Here is an 18,462-nt window from a genome sequence, read left to right as displayed (position 1 = left end):
GCAGTAATTTCGCCGAATTTATTAGCTTTACTATTTTTTACTTCCCTTCGGAATTTCGCGTTTGATTTTTTGTATAAAATAAGGTTCTGCGGGGTAGGGTTTTTTTAAACGATTTCCAAGCCTTGTTTTTATCTTTCCGCAAAGAGCTGAGCTCTGAATTCCACCACGATACTGTGTGTTTCCCAGGTTTTGGAGTGCTTTGTGGTATTGCGATGTTTGCAGCTAGGCGAATAGCTTTAGTAAGGCGAGCGGCTTCTTGATTAATAATGAGAGAGATACTTTTACATGGTAAGTCGTTTAAAATGTGCTTTTGGAAACTAAGCCAGTTAGCTAGATCTGTTTTAAATTTGGGGGTAAAACAAGATTCAGGAGCCACTTTGTTAGAGACTACGGTAGTGATGAACGGGAAATGATCACTGTTATAGAGATCGTCTAAAACCTTCCAAGAGATCTTTGGGTATATTTCCGGGGAGCAGGTGGTAATATCAATATGCGTAAAAGATTGGTGCGTGGAAAAATTAGTAGGGGAAGAATTATGAGGTTTGAATTATTTAAAAACCTTTCCCAGATTGCCCCTCTGGCGTTAGTTTTGGAAGATCCCCACAACACACTGCAGGAGTTAACGTCACCCTTTATTATGACTGGAGTATTTATTTGACTGACTATATTTTCGAGGTCATTTGTAGAAAATGGTTGATCAGGGTGTATATATATGGACAATAAAGTAAATATGGTTGAAAGTTGAACTTCGATTGCAAGAGTTAAGATGTGTGAGTTTATAATATGTCTTTGCTTGTGTGGAATGTCTTTCTTAATTAGTATAGCAATTCCTTGTTTGGCTGAGGTGTTGCTATCGAGGTTGTGAAAATAACCAGTGAACGATTTTGGGGTGTATGGCTTAAAAAGATAGGGACAGTGTGTTTCCTGGAGAGAAATTACACTTGGAGAAAATTCTTTTATAAGTATACTTAGCTCGTTGTAGTTATTTATATAACCTTTCATATTCCATTGAAGGATTTGGATAGATTCTTTTGGTAAGTGTGTTATTGTCTCAGAAGATTGTTCTTTGGGTAAGTTTGGGCTGTCACTGTTATGGTGTTCAGGGCTTTGACTCTGTGGCGGGGGCGTCGAGGCATCCGGGCTCGCAGAAGAGCCCGGATGATTCGACGCTCGAGCAACGGAGTCGAAAGTTTGGATCTTGTTATTTTCATTGTATTTCGACATCATTTGGCCTCGGCCATGGAACATTTTTTTTGGGTTTTAATGGTTAAAATTTCATTGGCTTGTTTATACGCGGGGCAAATTTTGGAGGAAGATGAGTGAGCCAGTGAACAGTTTGCACATGTTATATTAATGCATGGGTCTGGTTTATGAGGCAAGAGGCTGCATGATTCGCATCTGGACTCACTGTTGCATCGTTTGCTTGTATGACCTAGCCGTTGGCAATTTCGACAACGCATCGGGTTGGGAATATATTCCGTGATTTTAGCATTGTAGAATCCAATGTCGACGGTTTTTGGAAGTTGGTACAGATTGAAGGTAAAAAGTATTAAGCCGGATGGTTTTTGCTTTCCCTCTTCATTCTTAGTAAATTTATATACTCCCGTTACTCCTTGGGATTTCATCTCTGTGACAATTTCTGTCTCTGTGACATTAATCAAACAAGGGGCGTAAGCAATCCCTTTAGTTTCGTTCAATTTTTCACGAAGTTTTACAATGACGGTGCACGTGTTGGCAAGATTATTAACTCTTAGAAAGATGTCTGCAACTTTTTGCGACTTTACTAAAATAAGAATATTACCGTCTCTTAATTGAGAAATTTGTTCATATTCTTTGCTTATGTTGTCGATTGATTTTTTTTAGAAGGAAGGGGCTGAGGGATGAAATGGGCTTTTCGTTGGTTTTTGGTGAAATTAAAATATATTTTAGGGATTTTTAGCACTGGTTTTTGTAGGGAGATCAGGGTAATTGCACAAAGGGGTCGGGTTTGATTTGTGTTTTTTATTTGGTTGAAAAAAAGATACGGAATCCACGTCAAGCGGTAGTTGCCTGAAACGGGACCCCCCCTGCCCGTTGGGCATTTTAATTCCTAACCTAAGAAAAGCACTTATCTGTAGTTCAAGGGACAAACAAATTCGCAAACGGAACAAGTGTAGAAAGAGAAAAGTATAACGGGAGATACCGGTTGTTGCGCTAGGCAGCAAAAGAAAAAGCACAAAATAGACGAACGATGCGAACTGTTCGGAAGTTAGTCGGTGACTGTTCATGATTTAAATTTATCAAAGGTCTCTAACTCTGCTAGATTATATTTTTGATGTTAAAAAAAGTAGCCCAAACTAGTGCCTAGTCCCTATTATACCGATGTGCCAATTCAATTCAAACGCCTTCAATTTCCAATTAGATTGGCATTTGCAATGACTATCAATGGGCAGGTCCAGGCAACATAAGAGATTTTATTTGCAGTCAACTTCATTCTTTGAACGTACATTTTAACCAAGGCAACTAGTTTGTTTTTCAAATGTATTGAATTTCAAATTTAGAACTTTACTTCACAAATCTTTACTTTAAGTTCATAGTACAAAAAGTACCAACAAAATTACTGTTTTCAAAACACTCCTCGGCAAGCTACAAGTCCACCACGATTTGTATTTTGTATTGTTAAGAAATATTAGTAATTTCTTTTCCAAATTGACAAGGAATCCTTTTACAGAAAGCATTAAATAAAGTTGTGCAGAAAATAAAAAAATCATTGAGCAATAAAGTTCAGCTTTCAGTTAAAAGAAAAAACATTATCACCTGTCATTTTGATAGAAGGAGATTTTTTTGACTTACTTTCCAGTCAGCTATCCATTAAAGTTGCCTTAATTGGAAGGTAATTTTTTGGCAGCTGGCCAATCAGATACTAGAAACTGACCTAACTTTCAAGTCCTTATGTCGTCTGAACATGCCCAATGTTTTTTACATGGACAATTATACGTGGCGTGCTCTTGAGTGGGCAAACCATCCAGGATCGCAAAAAATATTGTCACTCTGTTGCATTAAGGGATTGATATTATTTTTTTGTAGTAAATTCATAATTAGCGATTTGTATATAATTTTAAAGAATTCATTTTAATAAATAAAAAAAAAGTTTAGTGATTTGTTATATTAATATTTTGTCACCGTTTACAGTGCTCTATACCTCTCTCACTTACATACCACATCCTTACAAACTTACAAAAAGCATAGATGACGTGTTGCTTGTCTCCACGTTTGCTATGTTATGTATTTGTATGTTTTTGCGACGCGTATTTTGTTCTTGTTGTTGGTTTTCACATCTATTCATTGCCAGTTTTGGAGAGTGAAACGTACAAATCATCTTGGTAAATTAAGTATTTTTGTACCGAACGGCTAAGTTGAGAAAGCACTTTTCATGACAAAAATACAAAATTAAATAAAAAAAATTAGGTGGCACAAGCAGAACATCTGGTATGACAGTCCTTAAAACTAGCCATCACCCCACCAACTTTGATACAAAGGTTTTATATCGGTAAAGTACCTACTATACAAATAAAACTATAAATTATGTTTTCAAATTTATTTTGCTCTTTTATTACACTTTAAAACATTAGTTAACAAATTGTTATTTATAAAGATTTTAACTTATTTACATAATATGTACTTAGCGAACTATTAAATGTATATAAGTGTTAATTTATTAATTTATCTATTTGTTGACCCCTCCTTTTCCCAATACTTTGTGCTGCAAAGTAAAGCCAGTAATATCCCGAATCTTTGGTTCAAGATTTTTGGAATAGACATCGGTCCATAGTTCTTCGAGTGGAATTTCTTTGTCTGCCTTTGCAGCAGCAGTGGCTGCATCAACTTCTTTGCGGACCTTACTATCGATTTCCTGTAGATATACAATTTTGTTTAGTTTATTATTGTTGACAAAATTTTAAAGGATTTTTTTTTTGTATTATTTTATATGTTATGAATAGACGTAGTGGTTAAGTAGTTCTAAATCTAATCACAATGTTCAAACTTAAACTGAATGTTTTTTATAAACATAAAACAACAATTTATAATCAGTTGAAGTTTAGATAAGTTAGAGCCAGCTTAAAAGAAGTTTAGCCTCCAATGTACTGCTACTTTTTGTAACAAGTGATCGATAACACAAGTCAACAATATTTTTTAATGTTTCTGTTTATTTTACGATTTTTCTTTTCGATATAACCTAAAATAATAGAAAAATGTACAAAACCCCCTAAATTTTGCTTTTATTGTGTTCTAGTAATATCGATTTCGAAACTTACATACACAATATATATTGATTAATTTTTATTTAAATGCGCTTTATAACGAGGACCGCTCAATTTATTAAACAACCCTTTTAAAACTAAATGAACTGTTACTTCTATTAGATATGAGTGAAACCTTTAAAATGTAGTTTATTTGCTACAATTTTGTTTCAAAGGATGAGAAATACACTAGAAACGTGGTAACTGACCCGAAAAAAGTTCCGATCGGAAGATTCTTTTCGTTCTTGCTAACCGATCCGGAGAATAAATATTGACATATACCAACGCATCAATATGAAATTTTACAATTTTTCAACGATTACATAGCTTTAAGATCAGATTGCCATTAAAGCAGCTCAAAGCAGAATGAAATACTAAGAAGTTTTATTGCAAAATTTGTGTTGTTCCAAAAACTTTTTATTGATAAACAATAAATACAACTTATTCATAGAAAAAAATCACTTACTAAAAGAAAATAAATTGAAAAATACTTTACCCAAAACCTAAAAAATACGAACATAAATAACTAAGCTGGACTTGTCTTGAATTATTTAATTGCAATCAAAATCACGAAATAACAATTGTTTAAAGAAAAATTTTTTTCTTGCAACATCTAAAAATGTACATACGGAATACATTTTTCGCAGTGTTTTGATGTCAAAGAAAATTTGAACAAACATTGTTGCACACATCGTCACACTCGCATGAAATTATATGCGTTATTACTCCTAATTAATTTTGAAGGCGTGCATCGCAAGTTTGAAATTTTCAACGTACACCAAAATTTGTTTCGGAGGTTTTTTTCGATTTGTAACTATGATACAAAATTCGTACATTTCCGATAGATCTGAAAAAATTCCTCTCCGATCGGGTACCTCGAGGGGGGTAAGCTTTCGAAAGCATCATTAGTATAAGTTTCGCTGGAATTTTCAGAATAGTTAATCTTTTCGTTTCTTACTCAAAATGATGCAAGAGTTTAGGTGTCTACCTTTACCCGAGCGTCGAACTTGTCGAGTAGGGTCAATGATTCTCGATGAGTCCTGAAACCAAAGGTCGCTCACATACCGATCACTTCCCCTCCCACATAGGAAGCGAAATAGCCGACTATTGCTACCCTCTCATCACCTATCCACCCACGTTACTGGAGAAAAAAAAACCATCCAACCCCTTATCCGCAAAACGTGGGATTCATATGAACAATTTTAAAACAAAACAAAATTCAAATACCGAACCGGCCAGCAGTACGAAGGCAAAGTTGTCTGCTGCCCATCTCTCTTCCACTGGTGCTGACATGGCTATGGACCTCACAGCCCTGTTGTCGCCAGTGGAATATCGAATAATCTGTTAGAATTATTTTCTTCTTGTAGTGAGGCAGTTGTGAAGAACGGCTCCTCTACTACCACAAAGAGAGTAAACCTCTCAACTCAGATCATGTAGAGATCATGTCCCATGCCCATCATAATAGATGGCGGTTGGCATCAGGGACACATCAAGTTGATGGTCTGTGATGATCGGAGGTCGTGCGATCTACTGACGCTGGCGGTTGGGCAACTTTGGGAGGTCTCGTCTGGTGCTAAGCTCGAGGTTGTCGCAAAGGAAGACATTCCTTGCAGACCAAGGGCTCGCATCACGGTTCCGGCCATATTCAAGGAAGCTGACCACGTCCTTAAAGTAATAAGGCTCTCCAATACAACCCTTTCTACTCACCACTGGATGGTTGCGAAACTAGAGAATCCGAAGGGTGAAATTGTTATCATCAATGCAGAGTCCCTTTCTCCTCTGGCGCAATCGAAAGGTGTGATCAGGTTCGGGTTTGATGAAATACCGCTGAGGGTCTACAAAAAGCTGATCGGAAGTACTGTAGCGAAAATGCTGCGGTTACTCCAGATTAACCTCCAACACTCCGTAAAGGCTTCGGCCTCCTTTCTTCTTCGCTTTTCCAGCACCGATGAAGATATTGTCCTGATTCAAGAACCCTGGATTGTTAAATCCATTGTTCGAGGTATCAGGACTCCCAAATACTACGTGCTTTATGCATCAGGTGAGGATAAACCCAGATCTTGCATATAGTAAAACGTAGCCTAAATGTATATTTACTCCCTAATTTCAGCGATCGAGATATCACCGCCGCAAGTCTGTATATATCGGCCACGGCCACCTTAGCCCTCTCCCGGGTGTCACCTTGGAGGGATTAACAATTGAAGCGCATAGGCTCAACATCGGCCTCATCATCGGAAGTGATTTTAACGCCCAACATACAGTGTGGGGTAGCACGGATATAAACGACAGGGTTGAGTCTCTTTTCGACTATATTCTAAACACAAACCTACTCATAAGTAACGTTGGTAAAGAGCGAGAGAGTTTTAGATATAACTCTTGTCTCCGACTTCATTAATAACAATATTTTGAACTGGAAGGTATCTAAAGATCATGATGATTCTGATCATAGATACATTAAACTTTATAAATGAACCACCTTGCCACCTGGCCAAAATACAAGAGAACGGTAAATAGTTTAGTAAAACCTGAACTCTTTAATACCACCTCCAACATTGAAGATCTTGACGACAAAGTCAATAACCTAACATTAGCCCTTAACATAGCTCTAGATACTGCATGTCCTCTTGTACAAGTAAGAGGTAAAAAGAAACCACACTGGTGGAACTCAGAGCTAGATCCACTTCGAAAAGATTGCAGAAAACTCTTTAACAGAGCAAAAACTTCTAGACATGTCTGACTGGAATTCATATAAAGAATCACTGAAGATACATATATAAAAAAGAACTGAGGAAAACCAAACGATCGTCCTGGAGAAACTTCTGTAGCAACGTAGAAGATTGCTTTGAAGCACCTAGGTTGCGCAAAAACCTCTCCAAAAATCCAATCATGCCAATCTGCTTGAAAAACGCCTTTGGCCTCTGGACCAGGTAGGTAGATATGGTGATCTCAAGGCACCCACCTTTTCTATGTGCCGGGCCATAGAGACATTCCAGAAAATTGCAAAGCTGACGAACTTGCAAAAAGCGGAACAACATTACCTCTGCTGGATTACAATGCTAGGAGAGGTATCCCCTTAGCTAATATGTACACTCATGCCAAAGCAAGATACCATAGAGAAAACAAACTATAGGTGGAATAACACTACCACCTTTAAGTGTGTTGGACTACCCAACCAACAGCCACTTTAACCTAACCTTAGGTGTCTACTCTAAGTACTATTTTCAGGAAGGTTTTCTGTTTCTTATTTATTAAAAGCATTCTCCTACTCATTTCCAATACGATTCACAATGCTTTGGTTTTTTGATTTATTAATTAATCTTCAGTTTTTATGAAATTAACTTTCGGTTACTGATTTTTTTTTCTTAAGGCGAAGAATATAATGAAAAATTTCCTCCCGGCATGCATTGCGCACCCAGACAAGAATTGAACAACTCAAAATTCTCCTAATCGCACACTTAAGGGGATATTACTACCCTTATTATGTAAAAACACAGTTTGAACACTATGAAAGGGAGAGAGGGGTTGAAAGGTGGTGTCGATGCACATTGGTTTATAATTCCTGAATATTGCAATGGCTGTGAAAGATAGAGTGTGCTAAGGAAGTCCACATTTGCGTAGTACGGCTAAAAAACGAATCTCTGTAGTTGACGGTACGACCGAAGTTAGGCTCGATGGTATAATGACTAGAAGCATGAGTATTGTGGTTAAACTTTTAAAGGAGAGAAGTGCAGCTGCTGTGGAGCATGCGCCGTTAAAATAACGGTAAAAAAGGGTGTGACAAGAAACTTTACGAAGATGTTAGCGACGTAAGTGATCAATATATCACAATTTAATATAAATGCTCTACTTTCAATACTGTCCAAGAAGCTCAAGTAAGTTGCAGGAGCACCAGCCCAGAAATGGGAGTTATACTCAAGCTTTGGACATAAATAAGTTTTGTGTATAACAGCCAGATGAAAGGTTGAAAAAAAACTTCTTGCATCGCTTTAGAAGACCCAAACATCTTGCGGCAGTTTTGGCAACATCGCGTAAGTGATCGTTCCACAAAAGGTGGTTGGTGATACACATAACGAGAATACCGAAATGTTCAGTCTCCTCGATGAAAGCGCCATCTATGGATAATGGCAAGGGGGTATGATTAAATTCCACTCGGTTTTTTATTCCCCATTGTACAATGCTGTTTAGGTCGGCATTTAACGAGCTATCATATTTTCGTTGCATATATTTATATATATATTAATATTTTCAAAACGTATACCCCCAAATTCTATACTGGTTATTTCCACAACCTCGATAATAACACTTCAGCAAAACAAAGTACCGATATACAAGGATCTATCATAATGTGAATATTTGATTGACTGTGGAGTTTCCTTTTCTAAATCCACACAAATAATTACCTATCAGGTTGCTGACGATAGACGATAGTGGTTTAGATTTTATAGCAGAGAATATTTCGTAGTTGGTGAGTGTTTAAAAGGGCTAGTTTTTTAAGTATGGGACAAATAATACTGAGGTTCCATTCATCGGGCATAATTCAATTCGTCTAATGTTAGACGAAACCCAATGTTTACAATTTTATAATAGCATTTTTTGCAGGTATGTATTTTTTATAAGAAAAATTCATACTTTAACAACATTCAACCCGTTCACAGAATATGTTCTAGCTCCAACGAAAAACACGACTTTAAATATAAAGTCTACTGATAACGATCTCATTAAAGGAATTAACTCCTTTAATGAGATCGTTAACATCCATTCAACTGGGAAATTATTAATACAATGGTTTTTATAACTGGCAACCGATTTATAATTTTCTAGTTACGCACTCTAATTCGGGTGCACTTGAGCGCGTCGACTGACCCGCGGCCTTATTCTACTGTGCTTTCGAGTGGCCGAAAACATGCACTCTACGTGACCCAGCCATCGCAGTCGTTGGATTTTTATCCTTTTGCCTAACTCTAAATCGCTCTACAGCTCATGCATCTCGTCTATCCATCTTCACCTTCTATGTATATGCGACCGTAAATCACGTAAAGAACTTTTCTCACTAACCGCTAAACCTATTTTTACCGCCTCTGTTTCAATACTTATAAAAGTCCCACTGATATGAGAGTAATTGGACAGACTTTTGAAAGACAGTGCCTCTAGTGCTGACTTAAGAGCTCTGCACTGCACTATTCTTTCAAGGACAACCACAGAGCGAGTTCTCCATGATCAAACTGCACAAACAGACAGGATGGCGATGGACTTTAGACATTCATATATTATGAAAGAGAAAATGTATGAGATGTTAATGAGACTGACTCCTCTATAGTTGGTTCAGTTTAGATGTCTCCTTTTTTCAGTATCGGGCAAACAATATTAAGGTTCCATTCATCGTGCATGCTTTCTTCGGACCATATTTTACCATACTTTCCAGCTGTTATTTTGGTTCATCTGCGATTTAAAATTTTGAACTTTATTTTTTCATGCTCTCTCTTTTTCTGCATTTGACTGCCGACATTCCTCAGAGGTTTCTAGTTGGTGCCTGTTTGAAACCCAGCACGGCAGAGGTGGCTTCTCTGATTGCATCTTGGCATCTGACAATTTTAATATTATAGTGATGGGCACTACTCACATTTTGTTCCAGAGTTCGAATAACATATGCTTGGTGTTGTCATTTTTCTCTTATGTGGGGTGTACGCATAATAAGCTAAAGTTGCTGTTTGACGCACCCATAGCTCAAGACACCTTGCCTAAGTATGTCTAGAATAAAAAAGTCTTTACTCGATAGCATTCATCAAAGTATGCATCGCAGTGTTTCATCCTTTTTTTGCCTGTCCCTTTCCATTGCATTTCCTGAATGGCAAAAATATATGCTTTATAATCTAGTGCATCATCTAATTGTTCGGCTGTACGTGGTATATTAAGGAACCTAAATCGTTTGCTTGTGATGCCATCAGTTAGTTTGTCCGATGCTTGTTCTTGCTTCACAACTAACTTTTCTTTACGTGGTCAGAAAGTCATCATCTTTTAATCTAACATGAACTGTAGACGCCACCGTTGATTCCACATTGGGAATTCCTCCTCTACCCTTCTCTCGTTTACTACCCTAACAAATTTTGCACTGGATATAGAAAACAATCGCCAGTTAAGATACTAGCCACACTTTGTTCACCGCGAGTAGGTGAGAGTGAGAGTTGGACAGGTGGATTTTGAAAAAAATGTGTGGACGATTGTATGGACATGTCTACCAGTTGAAGTTCTTGAGTTTAAGTGTATAAACAAATCTTGAGAGTTTTCTAAGTATAACAAAAAATATACTTTTATGTATGTTTGTATTATGTATGAAAAAATATATGCCAAATAATATAATTAGCATTAAAATCTATTTTAGATTATTGATTCATTTTGTAAACAAATAAATTATATTGCGCAAAAGTCCGCGGAGTAATAGGGCCTAGTGATATACAACTCTTCCATTCCTGAGTGCGCGTGAAGTGTAATGTTGTCAGCAAAGTGGGAACCAACAGTTTTAAGCCGAAACCGAACATCTAATTTGAGTAAGCAAGATAAGAATTACTCTTGGAGGTTCTATACATTTTGTATCGTATGAGGAAGTACTCTTCAAAAAAAAACTTAAGAGGCCACAGGCAGGTATGAACCCAGTCCTACGCACTAACCATCACGGCACGGGTACTGCCGATCCAATATTATTTTTAGATTTGAGAAATTGATTTCCCGTGTCATCATAATTTCTATAGCAACATTAGAATTTGAATAAAATTACCTTGATTTCTTCGGCAGTCATCAATCCTAATTCAATGCAACGGTCTTTGAATGAAGTTATGGGATCCCGCTTTTGACGAACTTCTTGAATTTCTTCTCGGGTACGGTAACTTGTACCAGGATCAGACATCGAATGTCCGGAATAACGGTAAGTGCAAACTTCCATTACCAATGGACCCTCTTTATTTACATATTCAATTGCAAATTCAGTTGCATTCCTAACCGCAAGCACGTCCATGCCATCTACCCAAATGCCAGGCAACGCATCACCACGAGTATAGTAATCTGTGTTACAGGAAGCGCGCTCTGCACTGGTACCCATACCTTATAATTTCACAAAAGAAATTATTACAATTGTATCCATTAAAAAAAAAGAAAGTCTTGAATACCATATCCATTATTTTCACAAACAAAAATGCAAGGCAATTTCAAAAGGTAAGCCATATTGTATGCTTCGAACACCTGGCCCTGATTGGCAGCTCCATCGCCATATAACGCTAGGCACATACCGCCGTTTCCCTTATATTTACAAGCAAGGGCTACACCAGCACCAAGGGGGACTTGTGCTCCCACAATACCATTACCACCATAGAAATTTGGAGCATACATGTGCATTGAACCTCCTTTTCCACGAGCACACCCACTTTGGTTTCCTGTTAATTCCGCTAAGACACCAAGTGGTGAAACACCCATTAAGTATGTCCACCCATGGACACGGTAGGCCGATATAATGTTGTCAACATCACGCATGGCTGCACGCATACCTTTAAAATTTCAAAACAAAATATAAATTATTGTATATGCATAAAAAAAAAATTATTTACCAACAGCACATGCCTCTTGGCCGGAGTACAAGTGACAGAAGCCACGAATGATTTTGTCTTTGTACAAGTTTCCAGCAGACGTTTCAATACGGCGAATGGTTTGAAGTTGAGTGTAGTACTTATGGGCTTCTTCCTTTGTAACTGAAACGGTAGTGCTTGGTCCATGGTCTAGTCGATGTAGTTTATAAGGCTATAGAAAGATATTTTAAATTGAAAATAAGTTATATAAATAATGTATTTGTTTTTCTAACTGACAAGAGGAAGTTGCGATGCATGCGTAGCCGATTCAAGTTATTTTTACTAGCATGTGCAAGTAGTAGGCGCACTATTAAGCCGTTTCCGAGAAATTTTCTAATCGAAATTTGTGTTTACTCTGATCTACATTGCACGCTAGTAAAAATTTAACCAGCTCGAGTTTAGTGGGTTTGATACCTGTTGGTGGACTTATTTTTTGTTTAAATCAAATTACTAGTAAGTATTTTTAAAAATGTTTGCCTTAGAATCTTTTGAGTTACTCTTTAAAGAGGAAAAGGATATCTGGGATTAAATAACAATTTAAAGTTAATAATTTAATTTTAAGTATTCTGGCACCATTTTGGTAATCATTTTGCTGTTCACTATCCTTGTGTTCAAGTGAGGATGATATAGATCAAAGCAAAATTTTGCCCCAAGATATAAATGTCGTAATTTTGCGTTTTTCAAAATATGGATAGCAAAGCAAACTTAGTTTCAGTTCATAAATAATGTTTTTTCATCGCACAATTTGGACGAAAAGCATGTGTATTCAATCATGCATATACGTGTAACCCATGCATCGTAGCCTCCCCTTGTAAGTTGTATATTGAGACTAAAGTTTAAAATAATAAATCAAGATATAATTTATATGAGATAAGAGATTTCCAGGTACACATTAATACACACAGAACTCCATAAAGGATTTGGCCTCAAACTTATTCGTCTGGCCATTAGCCGTCTATTTTACGTGGACTCGGGACTCCTGGATACGTATTGTATGAAATTTATTAAGGTGAGTTTAGCGTGTTTTTCCTTTTATGTGTTCTTTACCTTAAACAGAAAATTTTTAAGGCTATTTACCTTGAACTTTTTTATTACTGACTCTATAAGTTTAATAATTAAAGCATTAACAAATCTTTAAACGATCATTCGATCCGTTAGATAATGCCATTTAGTTCCTTCAATGGAGCAGTGTCCTTCACCCAGTGTTCGCGTGCTTCTCATTTGTCAAAAACAACGAATCGATAGTGAAAGTACAGCATGAATTCATAATACATTCTAACATTGGCCGTCACGGTGCTGTTCCCGATCGGAAAACATTTATGAAAAGAAAAAAAAACCACCTGGACCCGACGTACTGTAACAACTCCCGGCAATACTGAATGGGTAAGAGCATTACAAATTAATCGTTCTTGTGTTCGACGCATCGTCAACCGTGACTTGAACTTCCATTTTTGAAAACTTACTGATTATCACCAACATTTAGAATTAGCATAACTTATGTTTTCGTTATTTAAGGTGAATGACGATATGGTGTTATTGAGTGATGAAGCGCTTTTTCAACTTGATGGTTTTGTAAATAAGCTACATTTCTTAAAATGACACTTATTTGTGTATGAAAAGACATTAATGAAACATTATGAGTTATATCTATTTGTCTTTGTTCCTATTCCCGTCAAAAATCTTAGAAAAGGCAGCAATTATTGAACAAATAAACAGGAGAAAAACTTTACGGTTTGTTCAAACAAAATTTAGTATTTTTGGAGTAAAAATGTATAAGAAAATAGTGACATTTGTACTGGGTTTTATTGCCACAGGTACACATAACCTCGTTCCAATATTCACCGAGTAGTCAAAAATACCCTGGTGTCTTAAAAGTTCTAAAATGCCCATAGAATACAAAAGTTACAAAACAAAAATGCATGCATCAAGTAAGGACTTGTGAAGAACAATATATCCCACTTGAGGCACTACCAATTATTAGAAGAAGAATTAAAGGATCTTAACGGAGACATTTGCACGTTGTTCTTGCCACCGATTGTCACTGTTTTAATTTTGCAATATAAATCAAACTTGCGAAGACATTATTTCTGGCCTAAAGAACTTCAAATTCTTAATCGACGAAAATGATTTCCCATTGTCTACTCTCATGGAACGCTGAAGAGAAAACTTGATTCTTGGGGAAGAAGCATCCTTGATACACTTTCATGAACAATTAGAGAATAATCAGGTAACATATCTTAAGTTTTAGTACAAAACAACAATAAACAAACATTTAATTTTCAATCTAGTAGCATTACAGTGAAGAAGAACTTTACGAATGTGTTGAAGATGAAGACATCGATTCAAAAATTGAATTTGACTTGGATGAATTTATTCGAAGTTATCGAATAATATGATAAAGTAATCGGTTGGGCCAGTCAAAACAACAGGACATTCTCTTCTAAAAAACCTCAAACAAAGAGCACTGAAAAATGTTTTGCATTTTTTTTTAACTTGGTTTAAACACAATTGCGTTTTGTGTCCTCCACATAAACTTTTAATTTCCCAGTAACTTAAACAATCTAATAACCTAAAGATGCACCGTTTAGTATGAGTTCACCAGGTAATATGACCAAAAGTAAATTTTCGATATACATATAAATTCTCAGTTCAATTTAATAAAAGTCTTATTTTTTTTTATTTTAATAATTTCATTTTGTGTTCCAAAAAAAAAAATAAAAACAAAAAAAAGGATTTATCTAACCGATAAGGTAACATTTTTTATACAATTTAGCTATCTAGACTGCATTTACGTACATATATGTATGAGTGTATTGTATATATCTACATTCTTCAATCATCATTATTTTTTTAAATCGAAAATTGAAAAGAAAAATCTCAACAAGATCCCGTAAACATGTTGAAATTGGACATTCAGCACCTTCAAAAAATAGAAGCTCGCGCCGACAAGATATTATCACAGAAACGCCTACTTGAGTACGATCCCCATCATATATTAATGACCTTATTTTTAATAGTTCTAAATAAAAATAAAAAAGGATATTGATATTAGTTTTTTTTTTCAAATTTTCTAATAAATACAAATATAAATAAAATTGAATTGAAATTAAATACATCCTAGGGCCGAAAGGCATTAGTATTATTAGAGTGTCCGTATGGTACCAGTAAGTTTGTCGTAAGTTATGGTTAATTAGGCTAGTTTTATGAATTTTTGTCTAGCTTTAAAATTGGTTTAAGATTAAATAAATAAAAATGAATTTAACAAAAAAAAACGATCCCCATCATACAAATATATTTTTTAGTTATCTAAATTATATTTTTTTTTCTTTAAAAAAAAAGGAGGAAATTAAATTTTATATCATAAAGTGGTTACGATAACGTCCGTTTTTATATGCATGTAGATTATTAAACGTGCTGATGACAAGAAGGTGATCGGAATTGTTCCTTAAAAATATATATATAAATATAACTTCCGATTAAAAGGGGGGTTTTGAAAGAAGGGCCTGTTTTGAAATTGAAATTGTTGAAAAATTGCGAAAGAGAAGAGAATAAAAAAGATTTTCAAGATCCAAAGTTTTTAATATATCGAAGACGATTCTTATCGAATCGAATAGATTTTGCTTTGATTGGCACATATGATAATTTTTTGTTAAAATTAAATTAAAAGTTTGCTATCAATTAACTAATAACATTGTGTTTGTTTGTTAAAAACAAATGATGAAATATTTATGAAATTTAAATCCATAAAGATGATGGAATAATTTTGTTTTTACATAAAGGAATGATAGAGTAAGGGACAAATGGAGAAGAAAGGGTAAGAAGAAGAAGCCAAAGTAAAGAGTTGTTTTTAGCGAGGAAGACAACCAGGTAGGTAAAGAAAAATATCTCGCGCACCACTACCACTGGGATGCTAGTAGATTGGCATAAACAAATTTGATTGTGATAGTCCAGTGTCTAAGAATTTTCGCAGCCGCTGAGCTACAGGGTTCAATTTTACTAGCCAAGACAACACCATGCAAAGCGGCTGGTTACAAATTAAAAAAAAAATGGCCAAGCTTATTTTATGTTATAACTACAAAATATTGGTATTATATTTTTATAAAATTTCTAGCTGAAGCCAACTTCAACTTTCACTTTCCTTTACCGCATCACGAATTTTCACATGATCTTTTTAAATTTTATAGATCTGCACAAAAAGTAATAATTAAAGTAATGTTGGGGCGACGACACATTCATTTTTAGGCTCAACTTTTCTTCACAGCAGCACGAATTTTCAGAAGCGCTTTTTTTTATTTGACATATATGTACATATGAGTAAATAAATAATAATTATAGCAAATTTAGAAAGAGGAATCATTTATTTCTATTTTAAATTAATTTTCAAAGTTCACTTTTCACATAAAAAAACACACAAAAATTGATTTTGACATTTCTTTCGTTTTTTTTTGTTTGTTTTGCAAACTTGATATTTTTTATGTTGGGGATTTCTTTGATTTTAGTGTTCAAAAGCAAAAAGTGCTTTGTATATACCCAAACTTGCACCCACCCGAAATGCTATACTTTGCCAAGCAGGGGTTGAAGGGGACCAGCATGCCCCCCTTACATACGTAGCTGTTAGTTCGCCGTACTAATAATTCTAACATTTTATTCAGGCTTAAAAAACAAAATACAAAAAAGAAGGGTAAGTTAATTCCGAAAAAGAAAAAAATTGTATAACTTAACGGTGTTTCGTCGCCCGAATATTTAAAATATGTTCGATTGAGGCCCCTACCTAACTGTAAAAAAAAAACGGAAATCGTTCTGCGGTAATGGAAAGTCGACCCATGAAAAATCGTTTTTAGAAATTCAAATGCAAAATGAACAGTGCAACTGTGCCCAATTGAACTATATTTTTAAGTGATAAATCTATTAAATGAAATATCTGCATATTAAAATTAGTACGACCGTAAAGGATAGTCGAACCTGCAAATTGAAGTCTGAGAGAAACGTTTTATGCTGTTGACATAAGAGATAAGAAATGTAGCGATCACCCTATTTTACGCAACACATATATCTAAATGAAGTGGTTTATTTTAATTTAACCAAGGAACGTTAGGATTATTGTTTTTAAATCTCAAATATAAAAAATACAGCGTTATTCACGTTTCAATTACAAAAATTCACATATTAATTTCAGCTTTCTTACTTTGACTTCCACAGTAGCCTCGGTTGCATAATTATTTTTTGCTTGTTTTGTGGCGGCGGTAGCAGTCCAAGACTAAAGAAAAAAATAAAATAAAATAAAGTAAAGTGGTTGTATTTATATTTTAAAGTTGTCATTTTTACGAACTTGGTTTAGATTTCTCAAAAGTATTGGCAAATCCTTACTAACAGCGCGATACATAATTAAAAGTTTGAGAATACTAACTTTTTGACAAATTAATATAAGTATTATGTGGAAGTCAACTCGGAAACAGACCCCAAAACTAAACTACGAACACAAGTTATTGCCAAAAACAATACATAAAAACACCATTCCTAAATAGGTACAAATCTTGTACCACAAGCTAGCTAAAAAATTGATTTAGGAGACGATTGTCTGTGTACGTGTGCAACTTGGGACTTCATTTTTATCATAGAGAAATATATCTACCAAGGGAAGCGACTTATGGAGTTTGCTCTCTTTCGACCAACAAGCTCTACTGAGCACATTTTGACATTAGCATAAGCATGTGTTATAGTACGTTTCCACCAAAAAATAATCCGAGATTTAAGGAAAGGAGATTAATTTGACGTTGTCATAACAACCAATCGTAATTAGTTTTATTTTATTCTTGTACCTATGTAATTATTATTTTTGTATACTTAGATTTTGTTTCGTTTTTGATTTCTTCCGTTTTCGTTTTTGAGTTGTTTATTGTTTATTGATTTCAATTTGAATCATATGGTGAGGCAAATAGTTTTTGTTGACATTTCCATCTGTCAATAAACAAACTTGGCGTTTAAAAGGGTCGGTTCAACAATTATTCTCCGAAACAAAAGTTTGTTTGATTTGACAAACTAATGTTTCCAAGTAGATTTCAATGAGTTTTATTTGAAATCTTCATTTGAGGAGATTAAAATTTCTATTGTAAATCTGTGAGATTCCAAGGAGATTTGTGACAAATCTAGCTAAATCTCGGTTTAGTGCCCGGTGGAAAAGTAGTATTAGTTCTCCCGTGCATTCCTTATGGAAAAATTCAGATTCTATTACCGCGTTTACAAGAAGAAATGAATCCGAATTGAAACAGGATTTAGCGCCGTATAGACCTGGATCGGATCGAAATAGGATTACTCGATCCGTTCCCACGAATTGCAATTAGAACGTGGCCCAATTTAGGTTCGGCTTAGTTTTGACATATAACCAACGATTTGAGAATCTTGACAACTAAGCAAAATGTAAACAAACAAAATTCATTCCCAGTAATGCATATGAAGCTAAAACAATTTAAATCGAAAATATTAATTTGTTTAAATAAAAACATATACTAAATTTGCGCACAATTTAATCCTCAGAAAAAAAAACAAACAAGGGAGAACGGTGAAACAGT

General features: G+C 35.2%; 1 protein-coding gene across 1 annotated transcript; it reads right to left on the bottom strand.

Annotated features, from left to right (window-relative positions):
• Positions 1-3,562: 3,562 nt before the first annotated feature.
• On the bottom strand, positions 3,563-17,383 carry LOC129944649 (pyruvate dehydrogenase E1 component subunit alpha, mitochondrial-like). The gene is made up of 6 exons (XM_056054235.1): positions 17,223-17,383; positions 17,079-17,150; positions 11,876-12,065; positions 11,441-11,815; positions 11,053-11,375; positions 3,563-3,892 (listed from the first exon to the last, which is right to left on the bottom strand). Exons 1-6 carry the CDS (start codon positions 17,274-17,276, stop codon positions 3,707-3,709), a joined length of 1,200 nt encoding a protein of 399 aa, XP_055910210.1. The 5' UTR covers positions 17,277-17,383; the 3' UTR covers positions 3,563-3,706.
• Positions 17,384-18,462: the final 1,079 nt, after the last annotated feature.

The sequence above is a fragment of the Eupeodes corollae genome, chromosome 2, assembly GCF_945859685.1.
Source record: "Eupeodes corollae chromosome 2, idEupCoro1.1, whole genome shotgun sequence".
In the NCBI taxonomy this organism is placed as follows: Eukaryota; Metazoa; Arthropoda; class Insecta; order Diptera; family Syrphidae; genus Eupeodes; species Eupeodes corollae.
The sequence above is the reverse complement of the archived record's forward strand: the minus strand, read 5'-3'. Positions and strand labels throughout refer to the sequence as shown.

Bases quoted from the DNA above. Each gene is read 5' to 3' on its own strand.
- LOC129944649 (XM_056054235.1), bottom strand. From the start codon at position 17,276: ATGTATCGCGCTGTTAGTAAGGATTTGCCAATACTTTTGAGAAATCTA. The intron at 17,151-17,222 runs GTTCGTAAAAAT...TTTTTTCTTTAG, and splicing joins TTTTGAGAAATCTAAACCAA to TCTTGGACTGCTACCGCCGC. The intron at 11,376-11,440 runs GTATTCAAGACT...TGAAATTATAAG, and splicing joins TTGTGAAAATAATGGATATG to GTATGGGTACCAGTGCAGAG.